Raw genomic sequence first — 18,313 nt, 5'->3', positions numbered from 1 at the left:
GAGGCCAGTCTGGATCAATTTGTCCACTACTTCGACCAAAAATAACATATTGTTGCTGAACTTAAAATCGCTCCACTGTCAATACCTAACCACAGTCTCCACTCCCTCTGTGCCCCAGTATGAAGTCTCTCCCTCCCTCATCTGCAGTAGACACAGCCCTGAGCATTTCTCTCTGATATGTGACACCTGCAGTACCACAGCATCTTATAGAGGAGGAGATCAGACTGGTGCGTCAGCATAGGGATGGGATCCAGGAACTGCAATGTGTGCAATGAAAAATGTTGAGGACAATCAGGCTCTCAGGTTGGAATTGCACAGACTTAGAGAGGAACTGTCCAGCACAGTCAACACTAGCCACAAGCACAACCTGCAAAAGGAGCTACATGAGCTAAGGCAGGAATTTCTCAGCCACCACCATCCACTCTACAAAGAGTCCCACAAATCCCAGAACCAGGCCAACAGCTGAATCATAACCTACCAACCAACCAACCAACCCAACCAACCAACTAACCCAACCAACCAATGCACCAACCCAGCTGAACCACTCCATCCCCATCTCACGGCCTGTAATTACTCCCATCACTCCTGCCATCCTCCAGAGACCTGACGAGAAACCAGACAATGTATTAATGATGGACTCAAATGGAATAAACTTTTCCCAAATAAAAAGGTGTCATAGTAATGATGCCCCTCAACAGAGAGAGCTATGGAGCTCTTGACTGTGGCCCAACTTTGCTCCCCAAGCCATATCATCATTCACATGGGGACCATTGACCTGCGTGCTCAACAGGAGAGGGTGGCCACATCACTAAGGGAAGTGATAGAGAGGGCCTTCATCATCTACCCCCTTGCAAAGATAGTAATATCTACCCTGCTCCAGAGGAGAGGCTTCCACTCTGCCAGGCTCTCTCGGGACTGTGTGCTATGGCCCATTCTAATCCTGAATGTTGATTGATTAAAATCGAATTCCACAAGTTACCACCGGCTAAATCTATGACGTTAAAATTCCAATTTACTCTGTTCCATCTGACTGCGCAATCCACTGTCTCATCAGCCCAGCCAGGCAATTTATAAACTTGATGTCCACTATAAAAAGCATCTAGACATCATCTCACATTTCTTTTAGACTAACATTTTGTTTTCAACAGTGGAGATTTGAACAAACTTTGCTGTCTGTCTCTCTGACATTTGCAACATTGTTTCAATATTCAAATTATATCTCCAGCTTTCCCATAGTATTGAACGTGTCAGGAGTCGTGACGAGACAGACAGATTTCTCAGCCAGTTTAAATCGATAATCAGCTGGCATAAATATATGGATATATATAAATATATGGATATATACGAAAAAAGGTCAAACAAAACGAAGTGCAGCTAGTTTTCAGTCTGTTGTGATTCTGTTAGCTGTATTGTTGGCTAGCTCTTCTGAACAACAGTGTCCCGACGAGAGAGAAAATATTCTATCCCATTAGCTCATTGTTATGGATGTGTCAAATAAATGTCACTAGAAAACGGCTTAAACAAATGCAAATGCAGCTACTGTTGTTATTCTGGCTGCACTGTTTGACGTGACTGTAAGTTAGTCGTAGTTGGCTAGCTAGCAAGCAAGGGATAAGAACATTGCCAGCCAGTATGACAATGGAACATTTAGAACGAACGACTGGGTCGCGTCCATAGATACAGAACAAAAAGATTGAACGACTGGGTCGTGTCTCTGCCAACTGAACCAATGGAACAAACGACCAGTCAGCTTGGGTAGCAACCCTACATTTGTGTTGGGACATGTTTGGATTTGAGATAGTATGAATAAATTCATAAAAATAACGTTAATGAAAATATGTCAATCATTATTTGAATATGTTTGTAACCCGTTGCATAAAAGTGATAATGCCCTCGAAGCCAGTCTTTGGAGGATATATTGGCACGGTTTTCCAGACCTCGACTTCGTCTCGGGCATAAGAACACCCGTTTCAATATATCCTCCAAACACCGGCTTCTCGGGCATTATCACTTAAACGTACACCTGGCCCACCATCCCACCCTCAGCCTGGTCTGTCTTTATGACAATTTTCCATTGTACAAAGAGGCAGTCTCCACCTTCGCCAGGACGTCAAAGGATGTTGCTCTGGGCAGCTAGTCCACCTCACCCCACAGAAGCAACGGGACAGCCACCAACTCCCTGAGACAAATCAGACCCTCTTTTAGACCTGCATCCATTGGCACCTCACAGAGACTGAAGAACAGCCAGCAACACTGCCCCCCACACCACCCTCCACCACTTCTCTCCCAGGACCTGCATGCAGATACACTGAGCTATGCCCAAGCTGTACACAGTCAGAGGCCCCAAACAGAGTTTGGAGCATTGCCAGCCACACTGCCCTCCACACCACCCTCTTCAATTCCCTCTACAACCTCCCTCCCATGCTACCAGACCCGTCTGAGCACAGCTCTACCAGATCAGGCCCAAACTCAGATCAGGTGTTACCCATTTCTGGAGCCTTGTGTCAGACACAGAGTATTCACTTCTGAAGCAGTGTGTGCAAAAGGTGACAGATTTTTTTTGTCAGCACTTATTAATGTGAAGCAACATTTTCAACCATGAACATTGTGAAACATAAACAGAGAAACAGACTGACAAATGCACACCTGGATTGCCTCACAAGGATAGCAACAACAGACTATACATTTAGAATGAATTCAGTCAAGGAGCAGAAGGGACATTTTCGCTCGTCCCACTACTGAGGTAACCCTTAACACGGCTCTTATACATGTGATGTAGCCTATTTGATGTGTGCATGTATATATTTGTGATGTGCTGTACATCAAATCAATTGTATGCGCTCCATTGCTCTGAGTTTGCTCTCAATTGATAATTGATCATATTGGAAGAATAAGTACAACAAATGAAAGATCTGTGCTGCCCTCTGAATGATTGTCTCAACCCAAAGTGACCCCCTTACAAAAAAAATGTGAGTAACACTGATCAATATGAATCCAGCAGCCACTTCATTAAAGCCATTAGATGCAGTTTGTCGTAGCGTACTGCGCTTTATTACAGGAAACAGTTTTAGTTACTCATCACTGCATTCTCTACCAGAAAGTTGGTTTTCCCTCTTTGATGTCACGTAGATTGATACATTGCTACATTTTCATTTATAAAGCCCTTTTACAAAAAGTCCCACTGTACCGATCATCTTTACTGAACTTTAGACATACGAGTTACCACACAGGGATGGTTAACTCTGGAAATCCCTTCGGTCTCTACGGAGTTAGGTAAATCAGCTTTTAGTTTTCTTACAACTTATTTGTGCAACAATCTTCAAAATGTGATTTTATGATTTGGAATGTGTTTGTTTTCTATGACCATGTTTCTCTTTCTGCTTGCATTTTGTGTTTATATTGATGTGTGTATTTGTCTGTAATTTATGTAATTCAGGTCTCATCTGTAAAAGAGACGTTGTTCTCAGTATGACTCCCTGATAAAATAAAGGTTCAATTAAAAAAATATATACTTATTATCTGGCTTGTTAAGCAAATTTTAACTCATTGAGCTTATTTAGGTTTGTCATAACAAAGTGGTTGAATACTTATTGACTCAAGACATTTCAGCTTTTCATTTTTTATTTGAATACTTATTGACTCAAGACATATCAGCTTTTCATATTTAATTCATTTGTAAACATTTCTAAAAACATAACTCCACTTTGACATTATGGGGTATTGTGTGTAGGCCAGTGACACAACTTCTCAATTTAATCCATTTTAAATTCAGGCTGTAACAACAAAATATTTAAAAAGTCAAAGGGTGTGAATACTTTCTGAAAGAACTGTATGGCCGGACTCAACGTTTATTGTAAAATGATGTGTTACAACAAACATGCATCTAATCCGTTATTGATCGTCCTTATTTATTCATTCATGCAACAGTGGATCAACTCACCAAAAGACCTGCGTACATCAAGGGCGTGAAGAAAATGCGCAATGTAAAACATTTATCACGTAACAAAAATACTAGATATCGAGAGAATTTGAAAAGTGACTCTTCCTCTTCCATTTGGGTTGCCAATCCCTAGTTTAGTAGAACTGACGGAACGTAGTGCTGAGGGAACATAGACATGGTCCCACTTCGACAACTTGCTAGCTCTATCTCTTCTGACATAAAGAGATTGCTTGCTTCATTTGCCCTGACGTTGTAGACACGCTGCCCCTAATAAGAGGGATTGATATCAGAGGAAATCAGTCCATAGATCAGCATGTTTGGTCAACTGTGCACAGCAGCAGCTGGTGGGAAGTCACTTACTGCACTGACTCTGCTTTGTAATAATTAATGTGTGTTAGCTACTGCTGTATCAACATCTTTATCTGGACAGGAAATACATTGTTTTTCAGAACACAAACCCACCGTGGAAAATGTGACAAATGGTCCCCACAACACCCAAACCTCATGCCTCGTTGTTTCCCAATCAACAGCTACTTATCTGATGAGTTGGTCTTGGAGGTTAACAAGTGCACAGCAAGTCTGCGCCAGCACATTACTATAACAACGCAGATAAGGTGGGATGAATATCACAATTTAAAAAATATATTTTAGTCAAGCATTTGCCCTCTCAACATGGATCCTGTTTCTTGCGATGTCTTTTATGAGATGTTTATCACTCTCTGTGAACCTTCTGTGGTTCAGGAATGGAGGAATGTTCACAGTGACTCCTGCAGGCATCAAGCTCTGTATCAAGAAGCCTTTGTCTGCCAAAATCATGTCACCAGACGTGAAGATCTTCTCAAACCTCGCCTTCTGGACAATGGCTTTGTCCGACACAGAGCCTAAATACAGATCACTGCAGTTTGTGATAACCGCATTAGTTGCAACTCCCAGGAGTATCTTGAAGGGGTACATTGAACAGTACACAGAGTAGGTTTGCTTCTGCAGATCCATCTGACTTGGAGGAGCAACTTGTATGTCAGTACAGTCAATGATCATCCTCCAGTTTCTGCTGGACCCCTGAAAAGAAGCATTTAAGCATGTTTGGTTCTTCTCCCGACTTGGAACAGTCTTCATGATGCTACTGAAAAACAGCTTGTAGATCACCTTAGTGAAAGTGATGGCAACATTGCTGACAACAGAATAGTTGAGCCAGGTGCAAGTTGGTGTAGCTGTGATGCAACTTCATATGCGCCGTAAACAATTTATCCTCAAATGACAGCATCTCGACCCTCCACTTGGCAAAATAGACATCGCAGTCCTTGTAACGTTCAAAGTAATCAACATTTCCTGTCTGGAAGTCCTGTTCCCATCCTAAGTACTTTATCAGACAGCTGTGATGCTGAATACCTGTTGCGGGTATACAGCTGATTCTCCAGTAGGAGAATTGCGCCAATGTTTCCTCAAGGTGGACCTCAGTGAGAACATTTTGCAACTGTGCAGACAGCAGCCTCCTACATTATTCAGCAGCCAAGGGGCCTGGAACTTCATGTGTCTGGATTTTAGTTTTCTGTCATGGTGGATGTGTCTGGATCTTCCTCCCAGTTGACATTTCTAACTGACTTCACAGGTCATTTGATTAGTCATGTACAACAGATGTGGTCGTGGAACAAAACTGTTGTATGGGGAAAACATTGAGCCCACAAGTCCTTTGTGAGCTAGCTAGCCAACTTGAGCTAATGTAGCTAACTAGCCAACCAAGGTACTTAACTAGCTAGCCCACCAAGTGATATTAAGCCAGCTAGTTAACATTAGCTCACTGTTCGTGTAGTCAGACTTTTCTAAGTAGTGACACGCTAGCTAACCAATTACCCTTGCTATGGTGCCGGCCTGACGTTTGAGAGCAAATCTGACTACACAAACGGTGAGTTAACGTTAACTAGCAAGCTAAGTCGTATTCCTGGTAGTAGTGCTGGTAAGGTGACAATATGTAATAACACTTAAGATTTTCTGGGCTAACAATGTAAGAAATAATACGGAAAAAAAACAAAATACTGCAAAGTTTCCTAAGGACTAGAAGCGAGGAGGCCCTTTCTGTTTGCGCCTTCTTTGTAGATTTGTTTTGATTTGATTTAAATATCCCTTCCCTGGTGGGCTAATGCTAGATAGCATGTCACCACATGAAAAAGTATGACTACAAAAACCATGAGCTAACATTATCTAGCTGGCTAGCTCACTAAAGAGGGCACAACAGTCCTTCTGCTAGCCTATGCTGGTTTTCTTCTTCCTTGTAAGAAAGGCAATGTACGTTGTACACATAACTACAGTCAGGGGGGTTATCTAGCAGATTTTCACAAGCAACTAGCTTTGACCTTACCAAAATAGCTTGTTAGCATATAGCAATAAGGACTTACCTCATCACACGGCTCCAGCAATGCCTCTCGATTACAGAGGTAAAAAAATATTAAATGCAAATGTACTTATCGGAGTAGTGGTAACAATTCGGTACATAGCACAGAACCATCCTTGCTTCTGATCGACAGAGAGTCATCTACACTGAACAAAATATAAACGCAACATGTAAAGTCTTGGTCCCAACATGTAAAGTGTTGGTTTCTTTAGCTGAAAAAAAGATCCCAGAAATGTTCCACATTTACATAAGTATTCAGACCCTTTACTCAATAGTTTGTTGAAGCACCTTTAGCAGCGATTACAGCCTCGAGTCTTCTTGGGTATGACGCTACAAGCTTGGCACACCTGTATTTGTGGAGTTTCTTCCTTTCTTCTCAGCAGATCCTCTCAAGCTCTGTCAGCTTCGATGGGGAGTATCGCTCCACAGCTATTTTCAGGTCTCTCCAGAGATGTTTGATCGGGTTCAAGTCCGGGCTCTGTCTGGGCCAATCAAGGACATTCAGAGACTTGTCCTGAAGCCACTCCTGCGTTGTCTTGGCTGTGTGCTTAGGGTCATTGTCCTGTTGTAAGGTGAACCTTCACTCCAGTCTGAGTTCCTGAAGCATTCTGGAGCAGGTTTTCATCAAGGAAAGCTCTGTACTTTGGTCCGTTCATCTTTCTCTTGATCCTGACTAGTCTCCCAGTCCCGGCCGCTGAAAAACATCCCCACGCATGATGCTGCTACCACCATGCTTCACTGTAGGGATGGTGCCAGGTTTCCTTCAGACGCGACACTTGACATTCAGGCCAAAGAGTTCAATCTTGGTGTCATCAGACCAGGAGCCTTTTGGCAAACAAGTGGGCTGTGTGCCTTTAATTGAAGAGTGGCTTCTGTCTGGCCACTCTACCATAAAGGCCTGATTAGTGGAGTGCTGTAGAGATCGTTGTCCTTCTGGAAGGTTCTCCCATCGATTGTTCAGTTTGACTGGGCAGCCAGCTCTAGCAAAAGTCTTGGTGGTTACAAACGTCTTCCATTTAAGAATGATGGAGGCCACTATGTTATTGGGGACCTTCAATGCTGCAGACATTTTTTGGTACCCTTCCCCAGATCTGTACCTCAACACAATCCTGTCTCGGAACTCTACGGACAATTCCTTCGACCTCATGGCTTGGTTTTTGCTCTGACATGCATTGTCCACTGTGGGACCTTATACAGTATAGACAGGTGTGCGCCTTTCCAAATCATGTCCAATCAATTGCATTTACCACAGGTGGACTCCAATCAAGTCGAAGAAACATCTCAAGGATGATCAATGGAACAGGATGCACCTGAGCTCAATTTCAAGTATCATAGCAAAGGGTCTGAATACTTATGTAAATAAGGTATTTTTCTAAAGAAATATTTATGTTTTTGCTTTGTCATTATGGGGTATTGTTTGCAGATTGATGAAGAAAAAAGTTAATTTAAAACATTGTTTAAATATAAGGCTGGAACATAACAAAATGTGGAAAAGGGGAAGGGGTCTGAATACCTTCTGAATGCACTGTACATCCCTGTGAGAATTTCTCCTTTGCCAAGATAATCCATCCACCTGACAGGCGTGGCATATCAAGAAGCTGATTTAACAGCATGATCATTACACATCATGATCATTACACAAAGGAGAAATGCTCACTAACATAAATGTAAACAAATATATGCACATTTTGAGAGAAATACGCTTTTTGTGCATATGGAATATTTCTGTGATCTTTTATTTCTGCTCATGAAACATGGGACCAACACTTAACTTATGTTGTGTTTATATTTTTTTCATTGTAGCTACTAGCTACGGCCTGGACCAGTGCTAGTGCGGGCCAGAGCTAGCTAGGTACTAGCTACGCCGTAGACCAGAGCTAGCTAGCTACTAGATAATCCCTGGACCAGAGCTAGTGCAAACCAGAGCTACTAGCTATGCCCTGAACCAAAGCTAGTGTGGACCAGAACTAGCTTGCTATTAGCTACACCCTCTTCATCAGACTCAAAGCCAGACTCAAATCCAGACTCAGACTCTTCCTGACTCAGGCTGATTCTGAGTAACATTGGAGGACCCTGAATAAGTCTGAACAGAAGAGCTGAGCTTCCCATCTTCTCCTGTAAACAGACTGTATTCTCTTTTAAGACACACCAATACCAACCTGTCAGACTGTGTTACTGGGACAGCGAATGCCATTTTAGACATCCTGATGATTATCATCTCTGCATACATCACATGGACATCCTAAGCTGTCTATGAGAAGGAAGCCAAAAGTAACTTTACAAGTCACACACAGATCTGGTTTGTAAATGTGAAGAATGGGCACGAGTCTAACTATAGACTTTTAACACTAGCCCACCTAGTCAACAAAATAATCAGGTGACAGGTTATAAGTGCCGACTCAGCTAACTAGTGACACAGCATCTCTCTGACTCTAGCTCACCTCCACATCATCTTTTCAAGCTCCGTGTGGTGCCGAAGCCTGTGCATGTGCTTGTGCGTGTCGTGTAGGATAGATTATTTAAAAAAATAAAAAATGCATAGCCAAATAACATCTCTGTAATACCATGTTAGACATGAGATGTTGACAAGTCGAACATCTCTACATACTAGTGGTGTGCCGATCTAGCCTAAATAGAAGTTGGCAATACAATGGGAAAGTGTGACCACTTCCGTTTTTTCCCCTTTTCAAATTGTCCTGACTTGCCTAGTTAAATGAAGGTTTCATTTTTAAAAAGCGCAAAATGCATGAAAATGCAATCCCATGTCTTCAGGCGATAGAAATCTGAATGCACTACCAAGGCTTTGATACGTTTATTTAATGGTACTCCTGTGGATATACAGTGCGTGCGGAAAATATTCAGACCCCTTCAATTTTTCCACATTTTGTTACATTAAAGCCTTACTCTAAAATTGGTTAAATTGTTTGTTTTTTCCTCGTCAATCTACACACAATGCCCCATAAATATATTTTTTACATTTTTGCAAATGTATAAAAAAAACAAAACATAAATATTACATTAACATAAGTATTCACACACTTTACTCAGTACTTTGTTGAAGCACATTTGGCAGCGATTACAGCCTCAAGTCTTCTTGGGTATGACGCCAAGTTTGGCTCGCATGTATCTGGGGATTATATCCCACTATTCTCTGCAGATCCTCTCAAGCTCTGTCAGCTTAGATGGGGAGCATCTATTTTCAGGTCTCTCCGGAGACATTCAGAGACTTGTCCCAAAGCCACTCCTGCGTTGTCTTGGCTGTGTGCTTTGCGTCCTTGACTCGTTGGAAGGTGAACCTTCACCCCATTCTGAGGTCCTGAGCGCTCTGGAGCAGGTTTTCATCAAGGATCTCTCTCTGAGCTCTGTTCATTTTTCCCTCGATCCTGACCAGTCTCCCAGTCCCTGCCACTGAAGAACATCCCCACAGCATGATGCTGCCACCATCATGCTTCACTGTAGGGATGGTGCCAGGTTTCCTCCAGACGTGATGCTTGGCATTCAGGCCAAGGAGTTCAATATTGGTTTCATCAGACCAGAGAATCTTGTTTCTCATGGTCTGAGAGTCCTTTAGGTGCCTTTTGGCAAACTCCAAGCGGCTGTCATGTGCCTTTTACTGAGTAGTGGCTTCCGTCTGGACACTCTACCATACAGGCCTCATTGCTGGAGTACTTCAGAGATGGTTGTCCTTCTGGAAGGTTCTTGCATCTCCACAGAGGAACTCTGGAGCTCTGTCAGAGTGACCGTTGTGTTCTTGGTCACCTCCCTGACCAAGGCCCTTCTCCCCCAATTGCTCAGTTTGGCCGGGCGGCCAGCTCTAAGAAGAGTCTTGGTGGTTCTAAACTTCTTCCATTTAAGAATGTGCCTCGTCTACGAACAATTCCGTAAACCTCGTGGCTTGTTTTTTGCTCTGACATGCACTATCAACTCTGGGACCTTATATAGACAGGTGTGTGCCTTTCCAAGTCATGTCCAATCAATTGAATTTACCACAGGTGGACTCCAATCAAGTTGTAGAAAAATCACAAGGATGATCAATGGAAACAGGATCTACCTGAGCTCAATTTTGTGTCTCATAGCAAAGGGTCTGAATACTTTTGTAAATAAGGGATTTCTGTTTTTTGTTTTTTAATTTGCAAACCTTCTAAAAACCTGTTTTCTCTTTGTTATTATGGGTTATTGTGAGTAGATTGATGAGGGGAAAAAATTATTTAATCCATTTTAGAAAATGAATCATTTGCACACACTGCACATTTTTCTATTGTGTTATTGACTGTACATTTGTTTATCCCATGTGTAACTCTGTGCTGTTTGTGTCGCACTGCTTTGCTTTATCTTGGCCAGCTCGCAGTTGTAAATTAATACTTGTTCTCAACTGGCCTACCTGGTTAAATAAAAGTGAAACAAAATTTACAAAAATTATAGACAAACATTAGAATGGCCTTCCTGAAGAGCTCATTGACTTTCAACGCGGCACCGTCATAGGATTTCACCTTTCCAACAAGTCAGTTCATCAAATGTCTGCCCTGTAAGTGCTGTTATTGTGAAGTGGAAATGTCTAGGAGCAACAACGGCTCGGCTGTGAAGTGGTAGGTCACACAAGCTCACAGAACGGGACCGCCAAATGCTGAAGCGCGTAACACGTAAAAATAATCTCGATGATTCTGTGCTTTCAACTTTGTGGCAACAGTTTGGTGAAGGCCCTTTCCTGTTTCAGCATGACAATTCCCTGTGCACAAAACGAGGTCAATACAGAAATTGTTTGTCGAGACCGGTGTGGAAGAACTTGACTGGCCTGCACAGAGCCCTGACTTCAAACCCATCGAACATCTTTGGGACGAATTGGAACGACGACCACAAGCCAGGTCTAATCGCTCAACATCAGTGCCCGACCTCAGTAATGCTCTTGTGGCTGAATGGAAGTCCCCACAGCAATGTTCCATCATATAGTGGAAAGCCGTTCCAGAAGAGTGGAGACAGTTATTGCAACAAAGTGTTTACAGTGCCTTCAGAAAGTATTCACACCGCTTGACTTATTCCACATGTTGTGTTACAACCTGAATTCTAAACGGATAAAAATAAAAATCTCACCTATCCACACAATACCCAATAACGACAAAGTGAAAACATGTTTTTAGAAAGTTTTCAAATGTATTGGGAAATGAAATACAGAAATACCTCATTTACACAAGTATTCACACCCCTGAGTCAATACTTTGTAGAAGAACCTTTTGCAGTGATTACAGCTGCGAGTCTTTAAGTCTCTAACAGCGTTCCAAACCTGGATTGTCCAACATTTGCCCATTATTCTATGCAAAATTAGTCAAGCTCTTTCAAATTGGTTGATCATTGCTAGACAACCATTTTCAGGTCTTACCATAGAGTTTGAGATAGATATAAGTCAAAACTGTACATTCATTGTCTGCTTGGTAAGCATCTCAATGTAGATTTGGCCTTGTGTTTTAGGTTGTGGTCCTGCTGAAAGGTGAATTCATCTCTGTGTCTGGTAGAAAGCAGACTGAACCAGGTTTTCCTCTGGGATTTTGCCTGTGCTTAGCTCATTACATTTATTTTTTATCCTGAAAACCTCTCCAGTCCATAACGATTACAAGCATACCCATATTACCCATAATATGATGCAGCCACCACTGTGATTGAAAATATGGAGAATGGTACTCAGTAATGTGCTGCCACAAACATAACTCCTTGTTTTCATGACAAAAGTGAATTGCTTTGCCACATTTTTTTTGCGGTATTACTTTAGTTATTATTGCGGTATTACTTCAGGTACTGTCGTGGAAATATTGAATCAAATATCTCTCCGATACCAGAGCTTGTGAATTCAAATAGACTTTATTGCAAACAGTAACAAAGCCGAGCAATTCCATGGAAGAACTGACTCTCCATTCTTTGTACCTTGATTGGTACTTCTCCTTAACTTTGTCCCTGACTTGTTTGGAGAGCTCCTTGGTCTTCATGGTGCCGCTTGCTTGATGGTGCCCCTTGCTTAATGGTGTTGCAGACTCTGGGGCCTTTCAGAACAGGTATATATATACTGAGATCGTGTGACACTTAGATTGCACACAGGTGGACTTTATTTAACTAATTATGTGATTTCTGAAGGTAATTGGTTGCACCAGAATGTACAGTGCCTTGCGAAAGTATTCGGCCCCCTTGAACTTTGCGACCTTTTGCCACATTTCAGGCTTAATTGGGCATAATTTTGCATGCCCAATTTTTCAGTTTTTGATTTGTTAAAAAAGTTTGAAATATCCAATAAATGTCTTCCACTTCATGATTGTGTCCCACTTGTTGTTGATTCTTCACAAAAAAATACAGTTTTATATCTTTATGTTTGAAGCCTGAAATGCGGCAAAAGGTCGCGAAGTTCAAGGGGGCCGAATACTTTCGCAAGGCACTGTATTTAGGGGCTTTGTAGCAAAGGGGATGAATACATATACACAGACCACTTTTAAGTTTTGTATTTTTTTTTTTTTTAAACAACTTTTATTTTTATTTTTACTTCATAAATTTGGAAGATTTTGTGTATGTCCATTACATGAAATCCAAATAAAAATCTATTTAAATTAAAGGTTAAATGCAACAAAATAGGAAAAAATGCCAAGTGGGATGAATACTTTTTCAAGGTACTCTAGGTGACCTTCGTTGCAAGGCATTAGAAAACCTTCCTGATCTTTGTGGTTGAATATGTGTTTGAAATTCACTGCTGGACTGAGGGACCTAACAGATAATTGTATGTGTGGGGTAGAGAGACGAGGTAGTCATTAAAAAGTAATGTTAAACATTATTAGCCCATGCAACTTATGTGACTTGTTAAGCATTTTTTTTTTACTCCTGAGCCTATTTGGGCTTACCATAAAAAAGGGGTTGAATTGACTCAAGATATTTCAAATTTTGTAAAAATGTCAAAAAAGATCATTCTCCATTGACATTATGGGATATTGTGTATAGGTCATTGACAAAACAATCTCAATTTAATATTTTTTTTATTCAGGCAGTAACACAACAAAATATGGAAAAGGTCAAGGGGTGACATAGTGACATGAATATAATATATTGAATCAGACAGATAAAATGATAATCTTGACAGATCGATTATCTTTTAATGTTTTCTCAAGTGCCTAACCATTTTAGTTGGAATGTAAATTATGACTTTCATAACATTTAAGGGGCAATCCGCAGTTGAAACAACAACAAAAAACAGACAGCCCGCCACTGTCTTTGGTAAACAGCTGAGGGATGGGGCTGGAGAAAAATACGGTGTCTTCATACTTTCTGAAAAAACGGTATATTTCTACATCCATTATACACTTCATCCATTTACAATAATAAAGTCTTTGTCTTTAAAGTAACAAAAAAAGTATTGACAAATACAGCCCAGCTGTATCCATTCAGTAGCTGAACAACATACAAGTATTGCTAATAGTTATTTTCTTCAAGTAAATGCAACTCCTTCAAGTTCCACATTGTATACAGAGTAAACTAACTTGCTTTTGTTCATGTAAGACATTTGTAATAGGTATCCATATTTAAAAACATAATAATGACTTAATAACTTAATAACAACTCAATATTCAACAGTACAAAATAAATATTAAATACATAAATTAATCAATAATAAATAACTAAATAAAGCAAATTAAGCTAAAACGAGACCATCTTTAGAACACTGAGAAACTGTGTATTTGTGTACTTGAATAGAACCTAGTGTTTAAGTTATTTAAAGCTCTGAAGTCCTTTCTTTGAACAGAACACCTGGGTTCATGTCACTCAGGTGGGCCTCACTTGTGTTGACTGACGCCGACTCAAATGCTCTCAAAAAATCAGGCACTTGAAAGGACACCATCGGACAAGAACCCTTGACATTGCTGCACACCAGCCTCTCCAATGAAGCAGTGTTGACGATGTCAAAGCCCACACTTCCGCCGAACGTGCTGGGCATCCAGTATTCCGGCGAGCAAATGGGGTTTCCCAGGAGACCTTTCAGGGAGTAGGGTGCACCCATCTCGACCATAGTCTCCCCGAAAACAGCGTTAGGTCTGGGGCGCTCCACCAGAAGGCCTGGGTACAGCTCCACAGCATCTACATCCCCATATAGACTCTCTAGTTCCGCAGCCAGCTCTGTCTCTCCTGCAACACCAACAGAACAACAAACAAAGGGTTAATAAATCTAGCCTGCTACTCACAAATGTCTATACCACAATGCAGCAAAAGAAAGGCATGCAATACATCCTCACCTCCCCCCAAAAAATAAGTTGACAAACAAAGTGCATGCTATGACAAATCTGTGTTTTGGTCTTTATGGGAACTCAATAACACAAGTACAGACACCATACACTTGGATCACTCCCTCCCTGCCCACTCTCTATCAGCAGCTGTCATGAAGGTGGTAACGATGCCAATAACAAAAGAGCTGAACCAATCCTGTCACTTTATCCAGGGACTACTTCAGTTGCCATGGACCTGTGCTTACTAAATGTTACCTTTCACCTGGTAACTAAGTAACTATTCGATTGAGGATATACACATATCATAATAGGGTGTGTACAATTTTAGTTCTCACCTGTGAGGTCCTCAAAGGAGGTGTAGGCCCTCATGTTGAAGCGTTTCCTGTAGGCGTTGAGGGACTGGTAACGCATGTCTCTGCTGTGCTCCAGGGCCTTAGCTGCCACACCCACTAGTGCAAGAGGCAGGTTCCGTCCACCAGCCACCTGGGAACCAAAGGGAATCAAGATCCTCGGTCAATATCAACTTTTGACACCTTTTTTTCTCTGTAAAAATATCTTGTTGGGGTATGGTGTCTGTTGTCATTCTCGTTAATATATTTCCACCATTAGATATAGGTGTTGTTGCCCTACGAAGTGAACACCTACCAAACTCCAGTGCCCTTATACAGCTCCACTCATTTATTCATTATTTAGCATATAAAGTTGATATAAGAATTGTCACTTAGGCCCCAATGTAAGACTATTGCTGTTAGGATCTTAGTGTCCACTCATTTCCGCTATTCCTCATTGGACCCCACGGTGTCCACCCCACCAGACAACTCACCCTTCCAGCGATCTGCTTGGTGAAGGACTCCACCAGGTTGTTGATGCCGTGCTCTGTGACCAGGGAGTTGTTGAAGACAAACTGCGGGTAGGTGTAGGCGCGGTCCTCAATGCTGAAGGTTTCAGGCATCAGCGGGTGCCAGTGGTAGAGGGTATTGAACTCAGCTGCGATACGGTTCTGGTACTGGAAACGCTGGTTGAAGAGGAGCTCTGGGTCGAACTTGAGCTGGAAGTGGTAGCCACTCAGGTGCTGGACATAGTCCTCAATCACGATCTTAATGGTCTCGCCTGCGAGCCAGGAAAGAAGGGAGGGCGGGAGTAAGAGAATGCATGACAACACTCCTTGAGGTTGGTGAGACATTTCTCAATAAACACCTGACACCCAAATATAGAGTTTTGATCTGTTTTATACAGAGCTGTTTTCATCTGTATGCATTGTACAGTTTCTAGAACATACTTGAATATTGCCATACTTTGATCATATACGATTCCCATTATAAGGACCTGAAGCGTTTATGACCAGTAGGTACAGTATGCGTGTCCACTTTTGGTACTGGTGACTCACCAATTAGGATGAGGCGTGTGGTCTGGAAGATGCGTTCGTCGTCCCATTCGGGATGCTCCTGCCTCAGGACGTCACAGACACGGTTGTGCTCGCGCAGCCAGATGGTGGCATACATCATGAGCCCGGGGACCAAGCCAAAATGCTCGTGGCCCACAGCGAAGCGGTGCTCCTCGGGCACTTGGGGTGGGTAGTGCATCTCGGCCCCAACCTCCCTTACCAATGGGGGGTAGACCTCGCCGTTCAAAACCCGATACTTCAGTTTGCCATCCTTGAACAGCCTCAGCTTGTGCTGTCTCTCCAGAGTGTCTCCGTAAACATGGTTTAAGTCCACCTGAAACACAGAGGTAGAAAGTGAGTCCAAACATACACTCTAAGCCTAAGTTAAAGTCAACCATGAAACAAAATGGAAACATATTTTCATGTGACAGACGCACTATTTGTCATGTATTGTAAATTAGACTTACGCCATGGCCCAAGGCTTTGGTGAAAGCTGGTCCTTTCATGAAGTCTGATTTGAAGAACTGGTGGGTGAAGTGCTGGGCGAAGAAGGCGAACATGAGATTGGAACCCTGAGGATCCGGAATGAACCGCTTCCTCAACAAAACCTTCTCCACCACGAGCTTGACATCCGGGAGCACTGCTCTTCCTATCAAGAGACAAAAAAAGATGTTAGGAACATAATTGGGGTTCTATCTCAACAAAAAATGTATTTGGTTAATAAAGACAGTTAAAATAATGTTCATATGACTGCGTTATTGTTCCGTCTCCTTTTGGACTCTTGGGAAGTCTGTGACTTTCGACTGGTGGGAATGATTGAGTAACCCATCGGAGGGGAATTTTTAAGGTTTCCATAATCTCAGGTAAACTGTAAGGAATCCCAAAAGACTGGTTAGGCGTGAACTCATTACCTGCGGTTCCCATAGGTGTAGGGCAGTCCTTTGGCAATGGGGGGAGCGTCCGTGTGTAGTGGGACAGATTGGAGTAGGCCTCCCAGCTCTTGTAGCCATAATCAGCATTGTAAGTCGGTGGGCTGTCCACCAAATGTGAGCGGGCTATAGAGGCAAAGGCAGAAATATTTATTTTGTTAGGAAGCTGAGAAAAGACCTAATCTTTTAAATTGAATGTAAAAATAAAAAATATTTTTAATGTGTTATTTATTTATTCTATTCTATTCTTACTTTATCTCCATACTTCCCATGTCAGTAAATATCATATATCCACATAATTAATTGAGTCAACTTTCTTTCATTCATAGACAAATCTTAATGCAAACTTCTATAATGCGCTAACGAAAAGGTTTTACTATTTCAACTTACATGTCAGGACATAGCTCATTATAGCGTTTCTCACAAAGGTGATCTTGTTGATGACGTTCCACAACCCTTTGTAGTGAGTAAGGATGTAGTGAATAGTGTTCGGAGCTGGTTTCAATGATATTTTTATCCATGTTAGGAATTCAGCTGCAGAGTGGATAGAAGTGGGAAATATGTATGACAACAATAACGAATAAATCGCGGTAATAAGAATGCCCCATTATATCGTTGGAATAATCTGTATTACCAAAAAATGTTTTACTTACGAGTTGTGCAGTTCTTTCCATAATATCCAGTCCTTGTGCAGTCGCACTCATAGTTGTCAAAGCCTTTTGAATTACATAACCCCCTATTTTCACAAGGCTGTGCACAGCAAGGATCAACTGAAAAGATACGGCAAAAGTTTAGAAGGCTATACAAAATTATTGTTAATGACACATTTTTTTTTTCATTACAAGCATTATAATCTTTAACAAACTATTCAGATAAATCGAAAACACCTTATGTACAGTAAAGGTATAATTTAGTTATTCACAATAGAATAACTAAAGATGAAAAAAATATTCACATGAGAATCAAAATAAATATGCTCACCTCCTTCGCAGAAGTAGAGCCCCACAGTCAAGAGCAAAATTATACAGATTACTCTATTCATTCCCGAAAGATTCTATTGAATCGCAATCCGGTATAAAATGTCAAATTCCAGTCGACTCCTGCTCACTTCTGGTCACAGTGATTCTGAGGTTCTTGGATGCCTGGTCCATATTTATGTATGATGCTCATTCCAAGCTCCTACGCAAACTATTACGCTCTTGTCGAGGGGAGCCGGGAGGGGAACATTTTAACCAATCATCTTCCTCTTGGAGGTATTTGGTCTCTTCTGCATCCAGTCTATTTTGGCATCCACATAGTGAGAATTTTAAACAATAAAACAAAAGTAACGGTATTTACAGTGTATTCAATCACTGAACATTGTTTTTTCGTCTTATTTTATTCTATTGTGTAAAGATTGATAAGAAAAGTAACACATTTTCTAAA

The 18,313-nt window shown here is 41.5% G+C and overlaps 1 protein-coding gene across 1 annotated transcript; it reads right to left on the bottom strand.

The window, feature by feature from the left end:
• Nucleotides 1–13,316: 13,316 nt before the first annotated feature.
• On the bottom strand, nucleotides 13,317–18,015 carry LOC139387598 (prostaglandin G/H synthase 2-like). The gene is made up of 9 exons (XM_071133965.1): nucleotides 17,870–18,015; nucleotides 17,542–17,658; nucleotides 17,279–17,422; nucleotides 16,871–17,014; nucleotides 16,427–16,608; nucleotides 15,963–16,293; nucleotides 15,399–15,685; nucleotides 14,911–15,058; nucleotides 13,317–14,477 (listed from the first exon to the last, which is right to left on the bottom strand). The coding sequence occupies exons 1-9, from the start codon at nucleotides 17,928–17,930 to the stop codon at nucleotides 14,068–14,070; spliced, it is 1,824 nt and encodes a 607-aa protein (XP_070990066.1). The 5' UTR covers nucleotides 17,931–18,015; the 3' UTR covers nucleotides 13,317–14,067.
• Between the last annotated feature and the right edge of the window lie 298 nt (nucleotides 18,016–18,313).

Source organism: Oncorhynchus clarkii, chromosome 28 (assembly GCF_045791955.1).
Source record: "Oncorhynchus clarkii lewisi isolate Uvic-CL-2024 chromosome 28, UVic_Ocla_1.0, whole genome shotgun sequence".
In the NCBI taxonomy this organism is placed as follows: domain Eukaryota; kingdom Metazoa; phylum Chordata; class Actinopteri; order Salmoniformes; family Salmonidae; genus Oncorhynchus; species Oncorhynchus clarkii.
This window is presented reverse-complemented; position numbering and strand designations above follow the sequence as displayed.

Excerpts from the sequence above, each read along its gene's own strand:
- LOC139387598 (XM_071133965.1), bottom strand. The coding sequence starts at position 17,930 with ATGAATAGAGTAATCTGTATAATTTTGCTCTTGACTGTGGGGCTCTAC. Across the intron at positions 16,294-16,426 it reads CCAAAGCCTTGGGCCATGGC|GTGGACTTAAACCATGTTTA; the intron begins GTAAGTCTAATT and ends TCTGTGTTTCAG. Across the intron at positions 15,686-15,962 it reads CACACGCCTCATCCTAATTG|GCGAGACCATTAAGATCGTG; the intron begins GTGAGTCACCAG and ends CCTGGCTCGCAG.